Source organism: Myripristis murdjan, chromosome 13 (genome assembly GCF_902150065.1).
Source record: "Myripristis murdjan chromosome 13, fMyrMur1.1, whole genome shotgun sequence".
In the NCBI taxonomy this organism is placed as follows: Eukaryota; Metazoa; Chordata; class Actinopteri; order Holocentriformes; family Holocentridae; genus Myripristis; species Myripristis murdjan.
The window spans coordinates 36,052,454-36,068,471 of NC_043992.1; the positions used below are offsets into that span (position 1 = coordinate 36,052,454).

A 16,018-nucleotide genomic window follows, 5' to 3' on the forward strand; every position below is an offset into this window, starting at 1 on the left:
TCATTCTCCTCTTTCATTCAGGCGTCTCTCTCCTATCAATTGTTATTCAAAGGAAAGTTCATCTTCAATCACTGAACCAACGATATTGTATTAGCAGCTACAGCATAAATGAAATGGGTAATGCTGTGAGAAACACAGAAAGATGAACACCTCTAAACCCTACAAGACCAGCTCACTGTTATACTTGCTTTCACCCTAATTCCAATTTATCAACTCCAGACTTTTGTCGCCTTTAAATTGGATTTGGCCGGTGAGAGCGCATTATCATTCCTTCTCGCTCAAGCCTTGTTTCACAAGGTTGCGACGATGTGTTTCCTTACGGTGTGACACCCCAACAGCCATACAAATGTAGGGCGTCTCAAATGCTAATTGGGCCAAATCATTTCACAATCCACAGGCATTACAAAGTTGTAAACAACGCAGGCAGCGCCGCATGATTACAAAAGCTCAATTCAAAAACATTCCCTTTCAGTTTAGTTTGTGCCCTGGGACATCAAGGGAGACATAGCCTCATTAAAAGTCTGCCTCAACATTAAGGGTAATGCATTTCCCGCTTATCCTGCCTTTTGTTCTGTATTCCGTCAAACTGTATGCTCACAGGCAGGCTCACATTTTTTACATTCAAAGTTGAAAGCATTTGTGCGGCAGGCCAATACAGCAGTGCAATCTGGCTCAGACATCTCTATCATGTCTCTTCATTTCATCATTACAACCATTATAGCCTGGAAGTAGCACTCACCTTTCTTGTCCCCAAAGAAGAGGGTCTGTTGTGCAGGATTTGACCACTGGAGGGAAGTGTTATCATTGTAATCCACACGACAGGTCATGTTGGCTGTGCCCCCCTCCACCACCGTCACATTCTGAGTTATGGGGAACTGACCTTGGCTACCTGCGAGATTATGAGACAGAGCTGAGGTCATGGTCGTGACATAAATAGATTGCTGCTTCATTTTGCTGGTGCTTCCTTTTCCCTGGATGGCATTAACATAAGTTTCAAGCTCCAAACAATGCAAAGTAAACAGTGTGTCACCGTGGCATCGCCCAATTACATTAGCGTCTTGACTGCATTACAATAAACCAAAGATAGTCTGAGTGTAGCGGACACAGACTCCAGTGGTCCTCAGTTTCCGGAGCTAGAAAAGAGTGTTTTTTACACAGTGAACAATGGTGGGTCTCACTCTCCCTGAGCGCTTTCCTCACCGCCTTATTGCAGGGCCCCTAATTGGTAGCATGGCCTAATTAGAGGTAGTCATGTTCTGCCGTGGAGTCTAGAGCTGCAGCTGGGTGGTAAATTGACACATAATCCCAGACACTGTGGGCCTTCGATCCAAGTGACTGCCTTACCCTGAAACAGCCACTCGTCACAGTGTGCAGAAGACATCCAAACGAGGCCTAATCACCCAGCCTTGCTGGATTTTACCGTCTTATTCCACATTTGTACTTGTCGTCTCAGCAAAGTCCCCTAATTACATTGCAGAGGCATTTCTACTCTGCCTGTGTTTCATTGAACTCTGGCAGCCTTTAAAAACAACTGTCTAAAACCAATACTCTTTTGCAGGGAACTGTGAGAGGACAAAGTGTAGGCTAATATGAGCCTGACCAGACTGGCCCCCTTTAATGATGACAACAGCAAACAACTGTGTTAGTGTTCTCAAGTTCATGTTTCCAACAGGATGCGCTGTATTTGCCTGGGAGCAGTTCACTGTCCACAACTTAATCGTGGTGCATGTTTTGTCTTGATTTCACAGGCCTGCTTTGGTTCCCTCTTGTAACGGCACATAATGTGCCTGAATATGAAGGTGACATTGTCTCTGCCTCTCTCAGGTACAGTTCACCACAGGGACATTTCAACTAAGGGAGCAGCTGTCTGCCTCATTAGTCCAGCTCACATGGGGATCAGAAGGGGCTGGAATAGCCAAAGGTCAGCAGACCTTCCTTGACCTTGACCGTCCTTACAGCAACCAATGTCAGCAAGAGGTGAAGATAACGCTGGCTATAAATAGCAATGGGAATGGAAATGATGACGGTTACAAGAAGACATTACTTATCTGCTAGCAGTAGTTTGAACATAATGATGTTAACATGTTCACAAATATTTTATGACATTGTTACACACAACATCACAGTATGTCATAATATGTACAATAGTTGGAGTAAAAAAAAAAGCTGGCTCGATGTGTGCTAGGTAGCTACAGTAGAAACATGGAAACCGTGGATGCAGTGGGGCAGGAGTTGCCTGGCTGCCTGCAGTGTGGGGGAAGGGCAGTGGGGCAAAGGGGGGCTGGGGTACAAATGCATAAGTATGCAGGATTTCTATCTATGGCTGTTACTGAAATCCTTTTCAATTATTCCTGCGAGGCCAATAAATGCTGTGCACGTAATGACAAAAAGTGTGGCTATGTCATGGATGTTGTGTCAGGGAGTGTCAGCGCGCGCTGCCTGCGCTGCACCTTACCGAGCTTCACCTAATACATTCATGAGATTCTACTGTCTTGACATACTGTAGCAGCCCCCAGTTGGCAAACGCTGTCCTGTCTGTAGAAACATAATCCCTAGGACCAACTAGAGAGTGAATTCCATTTTGAGACGGCGGTTGGAGGGTGGCTGGCTTACTTCCACACTGCCAAACAACATTTTAGAAAGGCACCGAACCACAAACTGCTCCAAGGATGCTACACTGCAGGGGCCCTGTACTCTGACCTCTCTGAAGAAAAGCATATAGATAAGTGTGCGCATCAAGCGGCGGATATACAAAAAGATATTCCGGCTGCCTTTGTGTAAACTGGCTGGTAAAGTTTATTTTGCAGGAGCACTGGTGTAGCTCTCCATACCCACGGGTTGAACCCAGTGAAATGGAGCAAAGAGTTATAAATATAACTCCTGTTCTCTGAGAAGGGTGATAGACACACAGCATGAAGGCAGTCGGCCCCGCTGATGACCAAAGAGAGTTCAGTGAAGTGCAGTGATGAAATGAGGAATAAACCTGCACATTTGCAATATGCCTTGGGAGAGCAGCACACACTGGTCAGCATATATTGGTCTTACAGGCATGACAGAAAAGGGCTCCAGTATCTGGCGGTGCAACGGCACTCTCCCATGCTCGTATGCATTACACTGAGTGAAAAGGATCTTCTTATTTTGGTGACAGTCTCACAGCTTGCACATACTTCACAGATAGGACGCAACCTGCCTGCAACGGCAGAGAATAGGTGAGGTCTGGGTCTACATGTGATGAAAGCAGCGAGGGCCCCCTGAAACATAGATGCCATTAATGCTTTTTCATTCTGCTCTCTCACTTCCTTTAAGCCACAAAGATCATGAGGTGCTATAGAAAAGGAAAAATCAATGTGATGACTCAAGGTCATTTGTCTGTGTCTCCAACTGTCTTCCTCCTTCTCGCTCCATGTATATATACGTTAGATAGATAGATTATGCCTCATGCCTTCCTATTATCCCTGTTGTGCATATTTAATATAAAACATTAATGGGATATTTAAAATCAAGCCTAATCAATAAAAGTCTTTTTTGCTGTGTTTTTTTCGTGCTTTTTTTTTTTTTTTTTATTATTCTCTTTTCAAAATAGTTGTACCAGCAGGCCGCTTATGGGCCTAACTCTTAAAGCTATTGCTGGTCCCTTGGCAGTGCTTGCACCTTTCACAATGTTTTTTATGACAGTCACATGGATCTGAGGGCTGCTGTTTTTTTTTTTTTTTTTTTTTTTTTTTTTTTAAGTGCTCAAGCAAAGTGCCCACTCCAGTGAAAGCTGAAACTGGCAATATCATCCTGAGCTGGGAGATTATGGTCCACATTCAGGTGGGCTACCAGCGCACTGATCATCAGTCACCATGTCAGCACACACGAGATTAGTCAAGTTGTTTGCTGTGCTTCACACGGTAAAAAATGTTGCTGACACATTTCTCCACTGTAATATTAACTTAACATACAGAATCAAGCAGTGCTCCCCCCTTCAATCAAATATTTACCTACGCAGATGAGATTAAGCAGGAATGCAAATGCGGTCGGGTGAGGGCCGCATCTTCATTTTAACAGGAATATTTGATATATGCAAACAGAAAACCCACTTATTTTTGGTTGGAAACAAAGTATCAGATGTCTGTTAAAATACCGCGCACAGCCTCGACGTACGCTCGCCCTTCTTATACGTTTTACGATGTGCCAGGTGAAGCCGGCATATGAATTCCGAGTCATGCATTTGATAGGGCTGGCGGTACAGTATGTATTGATAATAACCATTTCATTTAATCTCAACCAGCGTCTCCTCGCGCTGCTATCAGAATGCCGTTCAGACCTTCGCCTGATGGAATCTGAGTCTGACAATATTAGAAGCCAAGAATATGATACTTAGGGTATTGATTTTTCTAGTCTTGCGGTTCAGGTGAGTATCTAGGAGATGAAAATATGAGGAAGATATGAGTGTTCACAGCCATAGTTAAGATGAAGATGAGGAGAATTAGCTGATTAATGTCAGTGGAGCGCTGCGTCCGTGTTGTCGGTTGCGTTTTGTGGACGGGTCACGCGTCACAAACGGGTTTGAACATGGCGAGCGTTAAAGAGCGACGTCGATATATAATTTGAAGGGCTCCTCCGATGACCGCGAAACCACGATTTCAGGTGAAAGATGCGAGGGACATCTCTGTTGAGGAGAACAGAGAATTAGTGGAGGAAGAATGAGCCATACCACCCCAAAAGCCTTTCTCAGTTTCAGCTGACTGCACCAAATAATGGAAAGCAGTGCCTTGATGAATGGCTGGAGAGCAGTCAAGCACACCACTGCAGAATAAACTGTAAACTGTAGGCAGGAGTAAAAAGAAAACAAATAACTCAAAAAAAAAAAAAAAAAAAATACTTCAAGAAATAGCCAATGCCTCCATTCATTACTGAATAATAACAATCACATGAGATGAAATTTCAGGCAGTTTATCAAGCCACGAGTTCATCTCTGCTTCTTGATATTATGGGGGCTCCTTTGCAATAACACAAATGTTGGAGTTAGTGAGCTTCCATCTGCATGCTAATGAGTCATGGCGACTTTACGCAGCACTTGCCAATGACAAAATGAAATATAGGGAAACATGCAATCGGCCCGCGTACAGTCACGATTGAATAGCTGATGTCCACGCTCAATATCTGAATGTCAGAAATGGATTTGTTGACATTTCATGGCGCAGAAAGTGAATATATGTTCAGGCTTTCATGAGACTGTACGTGATTACACAGGTACATGGACTAACCAAGCAAGGCAAGAATGCTGATGATAGTTTTTTTTTATTTTGTGTGTGTGTGTGTGTGTGGGTGGGCGTGTGTGTGTGTGTGGGTTTAAGTGGTAAATCAAAGTCTGTGGAAGGAATTTCAAAACTTGTGTGTTATGGCAAAATGGAATAAAAGAAAGTGCACCATCTAGTCCCACCAGTTATAAAAAAAAAAAAAAAAAAAAAAAACATAAATGCAACATTTGTCTCATACTCTTACAGTCTCATATGTCATGTGACTTTCCCAATAATATTTTGTAAGTTTTCTTCTTTTTCTGACTATATAAAAGCAGAACTGATAATTGCTGTCCAAAGTTCGTGTCACTTTAAATTCATACTTCACCATTACATGTAAATCACTGTAATCTATATAATTCCCTTTGATACAAGGTTAAAACCAGAGTTACAGACACCAAAGCCACACACACACACACACACACACACACACACACACACACACACAAATGAGATTATGGTTTGCTGTGAATCTCAGGCATTCAGTAACATTTCTTTGGACCAAAATGTCTGTAATGTTTATTATTGTCGTTTTCCTTACTTGGCTATAATGTGTACTCTACGATATCTCAGGGGTCAACCTCCACATTAAATGAAGCTAATTCCAATGAGATCACCACCCCTCAAGTTTGTGTATACAGTAAAGGCTATAACACTGAAAACCAATTAGAAAAACATGCATCCAGAAAAAGAAAAATCACATTTCGAGCATTAACATCCACAAGGTATTTAAGCAGACAATACACTCTTGAGAACCGAGTAATTAATCACCGAAATTACTGCAACTTGACATAATTGTAATTAATTGTCTTAACTCTAAACTGCGTGGCCTATTTGCCAACATGTTGGGCGAGTAGGAAAGTTGAACACCCTCCGTATATAAATATTCCGTTTAATTAAAACTCGAATCCTCTCGTGGTGTGCGTTCCATGGCGGCGAGAACAGGAAATAACAGGGTTTGTTGTCTCCCACGACGGGGCAAGAGTCGGGAGTCATTTTCATGCGAGGCAAATACAGAAAACTCGACTTGGAATGTGAACTTTGTTGGAAGTGTGGATGCCATTTGCTCTCAATATTCTGTCTCTTTCTTTCTTTTTTTTTTTTTTTTCCGACCCACCGTCACCTCACCTCCCCCCACCTTTCCCTGAGCTGAAATACCCTGTCCTCACTTGAACTAATAGTCGCTCTGTCACATATGATCACCAGTGTGCTTTAAGCCACCAAATTCCTCAAAGTGGTCACTGGGGTTATTGAACCTGCTCTACTCTTTATTGTAAATAGCTCTGTGACTAATGTTTATGTCCCTGGCTATTTTCAACTGGCAAGAGACCAGCCTTTTTCTCCACGAGCCCAACCTCGAGCCAGCCATTCTCGCAAACTATATGCCCATTTCCAAAGTTGCCTTTTATCTCGACGATCCCCGAGAAAATAGTTTTAAAGCAATTCTTAGAGATCATAAGTAAGATTAGCCGCTCGGATGTGCGCTCTCATTACACATTACAAAGAAACAGCCTCTTAAAAACGGCTCAGGCAGATTTTCACCAGTGCAATAGCCCTGAAACTGCCCTTCTTAAAATTACTGATGATCTCTGATTAGTGCAAATGCAGGCGAGAGGTTGGTATCTCTGGGAATGCCCAGGAAAGATTCTTATCTTCCCTGTCAAATGGGAAATTTTGTGTTTTCTATTGGTGGCTGTGTTTCCTCCACCTTTTTAGGGCCTTTACATACTCTGTAAGACATGCGTACCCAACTGCACAAATACATGTGTGTAGAGAGTTTTCCCACACGGGAGAAACAAAGGCAGAAAGGCTGCCAAAAGAGAGTTATGCAAAGAATATGGGATGAATTAATTTCCAGATTCTCCGATTCAAAATCTGCCACCATGGCCATTTGTTGACACGGGAAAGTACAAGACTCAAATGCCATTTTTTTAAAGGTGCATTGCACAAAACTACCGAGTGTTTTTGGAAATGAGGACCATGTAGACTCAACTTACACTGTTCTCATCATCAGGCCAACTCACTAATATTATTCCCTTTTTTTTCCCCAACACTTATTCCACATTTTTTTCCAGCTTCCATCGACCATCTGCAGGTTTTCATAGCGCATCATTGTAAATTTGGAAATGACAAAAACTGCACCGACAAAGTAGAGCCAGATTCGTCGTCTCATCTTTGCTGACTGAGCTTTTATTGTGAAAGGTTCCACAATGTGCCGTTGATCATTTGTTCTCTGTGATGGATGTGATTTAAAATGTAGTGAAGCACAACACAAAAAAGCTACTCAATTCCAGTAACGTGAGTAAATGTTATTGGCTCCGTCCACACGAATGCGAGGAACGCCCCTTGTGTTGCCGTGTGTGTGTGTGTGTGCGTGTGTGTGTGTGTGTGCCTTGTGGAAAGTTTGTAACGGCCCGTAGTTGCATGTGGCGTACCTTATGGCTCATTTCTCAGTCCAGCTTTATTCTCTCTCTGCACAGATTACGCTACAGCACCAACTGTCGAACTCACACCTCATTTGCTGATATCAAATTGCCTTCCGCTGCTTCGCCAATCAGCCTCTTGGTTCATTCGCACATAATCTCAAGGTGTCATATTTGATATAAGTTTAAACACTGAGCAACCTTCCGAAAAACTTCTCCAGTGATGTTTTCTTCAGCCAAGGAACACTGCCACGGTAACTAATGATTATATTTTCCCCAGTTACTCTAATTAAGTCGCCAGAGAGTTGTTTTTTTTTTTTTTTTTAAATAATTGGAGAAGACAGTGAACTCCATCAGATTACAATGGGAAAATTCATAATGCTAAAGATGGCAGCGCTGGAATACATGACACACTGTCAGCCAGTCATACTTTCAGATTCTGCTCAGCCACACAACTTTGATATTTATGGCAGATTGTATAAAGCTGGCGGCTCGAGCTCAACAGACAACAATGCTGCAAGTCCAGGCAAGCTCGCACAAGCCAGCTGCTGGACACTGTTGAATTGTTTCAGGTACAAATCTAGCACACACATAAAAAAAAAAAAAAAAAAAAAACCTCTGAGACTCAACTAATTACAGTCAACACAGCAACAACATGCACTGCCACGAAGCAGAGAGTTGTGATCTTAGTGTTTCCAGGGGCTGTGGATGGTGCCAGTATACATCTGTAAGCCTCATGAGTGCAAAATATTGTGCACTAATGCCCCTCAGAACAAATTTTAGCACTCTATATTGTATACAATATGACAGTGTATACAACATAGGCAAATGATTATATACTCTACTATCACTCTCCATTCAAACAGGTAGGCCTCTGGTCATGTTGGCCGTGATCCTGCTGCCCAGCGGGGCTTCAAAAGGCGACACCTGAGTGCCTCCTTTTCTCTGGAGTAGCTTTTTATGTACTTTTTTGAGTATCTTTTAAGGTCAGTCATTTTAGTTTTACTTAATTTTTTTTTTTTTTTTTTTTTTTTTTTTTTTTTGCTGAAGTGTTGCACTTTGCTACATTTTAAATTACATCCATTAGAGAGAACTTTTTTTAGCAGCAGAGACTGGCTCATTGTTAACAGGCCCACTGCGGAGCCACTCGCACTGAACGGTCAGTCAGCCGAGTGGGGAAGAGCAATCTGGCTGTGCTATGGGCATTTTATTTTGTGATTTCTAATTTTTCCAATTTAAATAATCTAGCCTGGACTCTGTCTCATCATCATTTTAGAACTGCATGGAAAAGATTGCATCCAACAATGTTTTATAAAAATTATAAAAAAAAATGAACTTGGTAACTTTTCCTTTATTTTAAATAAGATACTTCTGGTTGTGTAGATTTTTACACCACTAATCTTATTTTTACTTATGTCAAATTTATAATTTATGCAAAGTAACAGTGCTTACATAGGATGTGTTAGGGATTTTTTTTTTTTTTTACCCCTGGCCAAAAGTAGCTCAGCCCTGTCCCTTAATAACAGAGAGAGAGATGTGAACATATTTATATCTTCTTATCTTATTATTTTGAGGCCTTTTGTTTTTTGCCTGAACTAACAAGTCAGGTTTTTCTTAAATGCTGCAGAAAAGCATTTTGCCAACACTAAGTGACAGGAACACACTGAATCCATCTTTGGCATCTGTACATGGGTTCCTTCTCAGTTTCAGAATGGATTTCAATATTTTCCTGACAGCTTTTATGCCGGGCCAGTGTCTTGCCCCTAGCCACATCTGTGACCTTGTGGCCCCTCGTGAGCCAGATCGCACTGTTAGATCCCCGGGCAGGGCTCTCGTGGCACTTCCTAAGTCTAGGCTCAAGACGAAAGATGACTGGATTTTGCTGTCAGAAGCTCGGGGCTGCAGAATGTCCTGCCTGACAAGCTTAAGACTGCTAAATCAGTGTCATCCTTTAAATCACTCCTGAAATCTCCCTCGCACAAAAAGGACCTTTCACAATTTGACCTGCATGTTTATAGCGATTTTTCTTTCCTTTTTTTTTTTTTTTGCCAGTTTCATCTTATTGCCTGTTGCTGAGAACTTTCTAACTCCTATTAGTAGTAGTAGCAGTGTAGTAGCAGTGTTTCAAAATGTATTTTTAAGTCAATTATCTCACTTTTGCTGACAGTACAGTGAAGATGGGCAGGAGTGTGAGCAGAGAACTGAGAAAGTGTAGCGAGGCACAAATTCAAACCTATGCAGTCAGTGTTGAAATGGTTTTCTTGGTACACTCAGTAGTCCCTGAACTCATTTTTTCAAGGTATGCCCATGGTTTTCTAGGTATGCTCAGTAGTCCCTGACCATAGCAGCCAATTTTAAGCCATTTTAACCTCTAATATCCTCACATCACTGCAAGTGAAACTATTTCAAAGTTAGAGTGAAATTCAGGTCAAACTGTTTCAGTCGCACTGATCATTGGGATGAAAATCAGGGATAAAACAGTTTCTGTTGTGGCAACTTTGGAGCGGTAGCACAGCTGAAGTGTGTTCTGGTCAACCGGCGAGTGATGGATAACAGGTCAACATAAAGAAACCACCGCAAATTTATATTTTATTATATCAGAAATGAAGAGAATGCAGCACTAGCTCAGTTAATCGCCTACAACTTGAAGCGGGTTAAATCTGATCACACAGCAAAGTTTGGATTTGATGAGACACAGGAATAGAAAAAAGGGGGAAAAAAAGAAAGAAAAAATAGTTTTACAACAGCCACATTCACACCACATTTGAGGTTCGTTTAATTGGGACAAACAGTTTTAGCTGTTCTTATTAGTGTAATGAGAGCTCACCTCTCAGCGCACTACACCACGGGTGACAAACCTGTCCCTTCATTCTCCTTCAAAGACACTTTGCTCTTGCAGTTTCCGTTTTAATTGTGACTTGGCAACTGTTTCAGCATTTCACAGGATTGATGAGCTGATAACTTTCTGTTAAATCTGCTTTGGGCACATTCCCAAACTACATAAATGCTGCAGCTCGAAAACCATTGTTTTTTGGTGACATTTGTCTTAATCACTGCAATATTATATTATATTTGCTCATGTATTTGGCTTGCATGTAGGTCCCTGGTAAAATTTTGGATTTTATTAGTACCCCCAGTATCTCCTGCAGCTACATCAGCTACACTTCCTGGGGTCCACAATGATGCAATACATAAACACAGCCACCTTTAATGTTGAAAGAAAGGATGCAGAAACATGTTTCGGCAGAGAGCATGGAAATTGGAATTGGTTAGCTAATGCAGCCATAGCATTGATTTGGAACAATGATTAGGAATTTAATGCCTGTAATACCTATGCTCCCCCCTCCAGCGCAGCCCCCAGCGGGTGCGTGACTTTGACAGTGTCTAGCAGGCCTTGTGTTAAAGCCGGGGCAACAAATGAAACGGACAAATCCAAGGATTCTGTGGGCATTAAGCGCATCGTATCAGCTAACCTACAAATGAGGTCAACATAAATCACTTCTTATAAATATATCACACCTCATTTTAACCCTCATCCTCTTTGCTGATTAGGAGAGGATCAAGCTGTGGGGTATTATGCACATATTCAATACACATAGGCCAAGTTTTTTTTGTTTTTTTGCATTAGAACTTCACAGTACTCACTGACACATGGAATAAAAAACATATTCACCTATATATCACCTATATATTATTTTGTAGTTTTATTCCACTGTCTAAAATGACCTACTGACCTTATGGAAATGCATATCCAAAACTGGAGACCTTGGCCATTTGGAGGATATGAGGATAATCTATATGACCCAACTGTGTATCTGATGCTATGAATTCATAACCGGGCACAGCAGCTTAGACAGACACATAATCAAGTTTGGAAATGGCCTTCTTAGGTTGTTCATATGATGTCCTACTCCACTGCACACACACATACACACATACACACACATTCTCATTATTTAAATGAGGCTGCCAGTGCACTACATTTACTGCTGTGGCTGTTTCTAGTCCGAGAAGTTTGTTACACACTGGATTGTCAGGCTGAACCTCCACTCGTGTACAGCATGTAGGTCATCCAAACAGCGCCGCAATTAACGCTCTTTTCCCAACGTCTTCATTTAGCGCTCAAACGTGAATAAAACTGTCTGATTCCATTGGGCGACTGACAACAACAGCGGATCTTTTCGAAAAACAAGGGATTTGTCGGACCGCTCGGCTCCGCGCTGCTCACAGCTCCACCTCTTGGTTGCTTGCCGGCTGGAAATGAGCAGAGCGGCTAGCAGGCGAGCAATCTTCATTAATCAGTGGATTTCAAAGAATTTCATTAATATTCCACATAAGCGACATACTCTTTTTGATGTGCATCATGTAAACAACATGTTCTGTTTCCACGATTCTCAGTGAGACCCATTCTGGAACCTGGCTTTCCATGCTGCGTAACCCAGAATAAACCGGGATTAGGCAGAATACTGATATGTGTAAACACCTTATGTGATTAACATATTGTTTGAGGGAAATTAAATATGCTTGGTTTCACAACTTTAGTTGGGTAACACCGCCTTAAGCTTGTGACAGCTTTGTCAGCAGCTGGTGGTGATCAGTTATTTGTTATGGGAAAAAAAAAAGTTTTACTAAAATATATGATTTTTTGATTATCATGAATGTTATAAAGGAGATTAAAATCATGGAAAATTGTTTTTGATTATTTCACCTGTGATAGCCTCTATCTGATTGATAATGTGTTTAGATGCAATCAGCTTATTAGCTAGTTAACTCATATCTGCACAAATAACCATCACTATCCTGTAAACACATCTGATTTGTGCACTAGCTAACATGTCACTGGATGAAAACCTTGAGTTCAAAGTAGTTGAACTTTCCAGCATCTCAGAAAACAGAATTCACTTCATCTTGCAGCTCCATGTGGGAGCATGTGATTTGTCAGTATACGTTTTAATATTAATATCTTCAAAATGCAGGTCACAAGGTTTTCACACCACAGTGCTGAGATATATATATATAGACAAAACTTACATTTCCAGTGGCTGTATTTGCATAAAATTATCATTGCTTGTTTCTCTTTGCTTTCAAAGCAGGTTCTGTTTTTTAAAAATTTGGCAGGGTGTGGATTTTATTAGAATGGTGGCTGCAGAGACTTTGTTTATAAAATATTTGTTTAGGGGGATTATATGGAGAAGGCTTGGGGAAAGAGAAGGATTTCTGTTCAGGATGGTGTAGTCTCTGCAGATGTTCCTTTTTTGCTGTATGTAAAACACTACAATATCTGCTCCCACCGCATTTTTGTTCCGGCTTTGGGACCCCAAGCGGAAGGATGTGAATGGATTGATCCTATTGGACCCATATCTACCCGCCTGTCACTCATCCCCGGTTCTTGTGTACCAGAAATGGTGTTTGTCTGTGTTAATTATTATTTTTTTCTGTAATGTTGTTCTGTAATTCCATGTGTGATGGGCCACTTAATGACAGGACACAACAATAAATCCTTCAGTCGCCAATTCCATAAATGAGCCTGCTGGCTGAATAAACATTTGTTTATTCAGGTTAACTGGGCCGACTCTGTCACCTACAGCTCAGTAGTGGACGGGGAGTACGAGTACTAGTACTTTGTGGAGTAGAAACAGGACCAGGGCTAACGAGACAGTGTGTTGTGTCACAGTAACCTACATTTAGAGACAAAGAATCTAGTTTAACAGACTATTCACTTTTACCGATAAAGTTACTGAGCTGACCTACATCCACAGCACCAAAGACTTTTCCAAGCTCTTTTTCACTGACCTTTTTTTAAACTGATATTTATCACTCTTGTGCAAAGCTAACTCCCGACTGGACCTTCACGACGACCGAAGCGGAGTCGGGGTTTCTGACATGACTTCGCCTACTGCCGACGGTGCATGGAGAAGGGAGATCAAACCTCCAGCACACCTGTAGCATAAAGAAAAACTTAGGGGGAATCACTTGGGGAAAACGTGGGGATCACAGGACAGACTTAACGCATGTTCTCGTTTCGCGAGAGCCTTGATTACCATGGAAACCAGTGATGCCGCGCTGTGTATCTAAATCCATGCAGCCTTTTGGACAGAGCAGATTCCCAATAAGGAGCTCTCCTCACCGGGTACGAAAGTGACAAGGCGCTTCCTGCAAATGAAACAGAGCCTTTTTAACTATTAACACCGAACCCCCGGCTCCATCGCCCTCATCTATTACGACACACTATGCTATGCTCTCACTGTTACTATGACAACAACTCCAGGATGGACGCAGGTGTGCTCTATGACCATATAAGGCAAATATGTTTGTTTTTTTTCTGCATTTGGGGGCTGCACCTGCTCTACCTTTGTTTCTTTTTTATGTTGCAAAGCCTGGCTCCAAAAATACGACAAGGTGGCGAGCAGACATCAAACTTCTTCCATCACGGTCACTCCGTCCATTATTTTCTAAGGTCTGTGTTAGAAACAGAAAGGGTGTTTCGACAATAGCACGGTAAATGGCACTAATTATTACTTTAATTATTGCTTTCAAAGTGCATTAGTTGTGGTAATGAAGTTTTGAAATGACTTCTGACCATTGCCGTAATACTGACGATAACACTGGCATATCAGTACATTTATAGAGCTTTTATGCAACGTCTTATATGCACTTTGATAATGGAAATGTTTTGGAGGTGAATGGTTATGGAAGTGGGCAAAAAAAAAAAAAAAAAAAAAAAAAAAAAAATCCCACTTTTATCAATTGCCCCACAAAGTAACCAGCTCAAATCTGATTGTTTTCACCCACCGTGACCTTTTCTCAACAGTCTTAACAGGAAATACATGGGGAAAACAGATTTGATGTGATTTATTTCTGTAAGGACTGAAAGGTCAGATCCGTCACCAAAAAACATATCATGTGTGCTGACAGTGTAATTTAAGGCCTATCGGTTCGAGATCCACACAAACGGTTTGGTGTAGATGGCAAACCTGCTCGTTTGATGCATTCAGGAACGTGGGCCATTTCAAACGCTGTACACTTTTTTGATCGGACTGATTTAAGCATTTAGGAACAGCGGCAAATTAGGAACAAATCTTAATCTGACGTATTCATTAGAGCTAATCTGCAAACTGCCTGCTTAGAATAATCTACAGTATAGCTGATAAAATATCTACATAGGAATATTTGAATTGTTCCAGTATAGGCTCTCTAATATTTAATTCATAGAGTCATTGAAAATCCATATGTAATTATGTTAAATTCTACTTTTCCCTACATCAGCAACACTTTCGACGTCTTTCTGCTTCATGGCTATTTGCACCTTTTATTAAAATACGAATGCAGAGAGAGCGGAGGAAACAAAACATGAAGAGGTCACACTCAAACACATGCAAATGTGCTCAAAAACGGATCCAAACCCAGTCCAGCTGCAGTTTGTGACTCAACTGTCATTTTAATTCCAGGTGTAAATGGCCTCTAGATGGTTCGGCATAATCAGATACTCATCCTTCTTATTTGCATTTAATGTGTTCCTGCGAAGCTCCATCTAGACACAATGTACCGCTGATACATCTTCTATGCGCAATAGGATTATAGTGGCCTTCTATCGCAATTTGATCACATTGTTAAAAGAAAAAAAAACAGCTCCCAGCAGGTCAAATGGGTCTAATGCACATGTTGAAATGACCCCATAGCACCTGGCGACTGTGCATCAACTGTGGATTGTATTCAGAGTTTGCACGGACCGGTGTGATCTTAAATGTTGCAGTCAGTTGATTGAGTTGTTACGGAGCCCTATGAAACCTGTTAGAAAGGAAATAACCAAGACAGAGTGAGCTGTCTGTCAGCTTTACCCTCCATCAAAAAGGACATTTGGTGGCTGTTACTGAATAGCACCTGAGCAAGAGTGAACCTCCCTCGACTCAGAGGTGGTACTGAGCACCATCCTCCCCTGTGATTTGCCACAGCGGGGGAGGTGGGGGAGTGTAGGAGGTGGACAATCTACAGAATTGGCAATAAATATCCCTTCTGTGGGAAACTCTTAACAGTGTTTTTTTTTTCCTGCTGTACAGGAGGGGGAAAAAAAGGGAAAAAAGAAAACAGAGGAGGGAGGGAGGAAAGAGGAACGCGACAATACATCAGCTTCAGAAAGTGGGCCAGAAATAGTGTCTCCAGGTGCAGGAAAAAGACGAAATTACATGTTCAACTGGTGGTGGTTATACTATGTGTCATATCCATGAAATATATTGCTTTGTGGTAATTAGGTTTTTTTGCCGAATCTGGATGCTTGTAAACATTCTCTCCACAGAATTGCTTTAGTGTCTG

General features: G+C 41.6%; 1 protein-coding gene across 1 annotated transcript in view; it reads right to left on the reverse strand.

The window, feature by feature from the left end:
• The window catches only part of LOC115369596 (cell adhesion molecule 2-like), a 163,647-nt gene that overhangs the window by 31,896 nt on the left and 115,733 nt on the right, over positions 1-16,018 (reverse strand). The window contains exon 3 of the mRNA XM_030066216.1: positions 740-889. Within this exon, the coding sequence (XP_029922076.1) occupies positions 740-889 (150 nt within the window). The remainder of the gene's footprint in view (positions 1-739; positions 890-16,018) is intronic.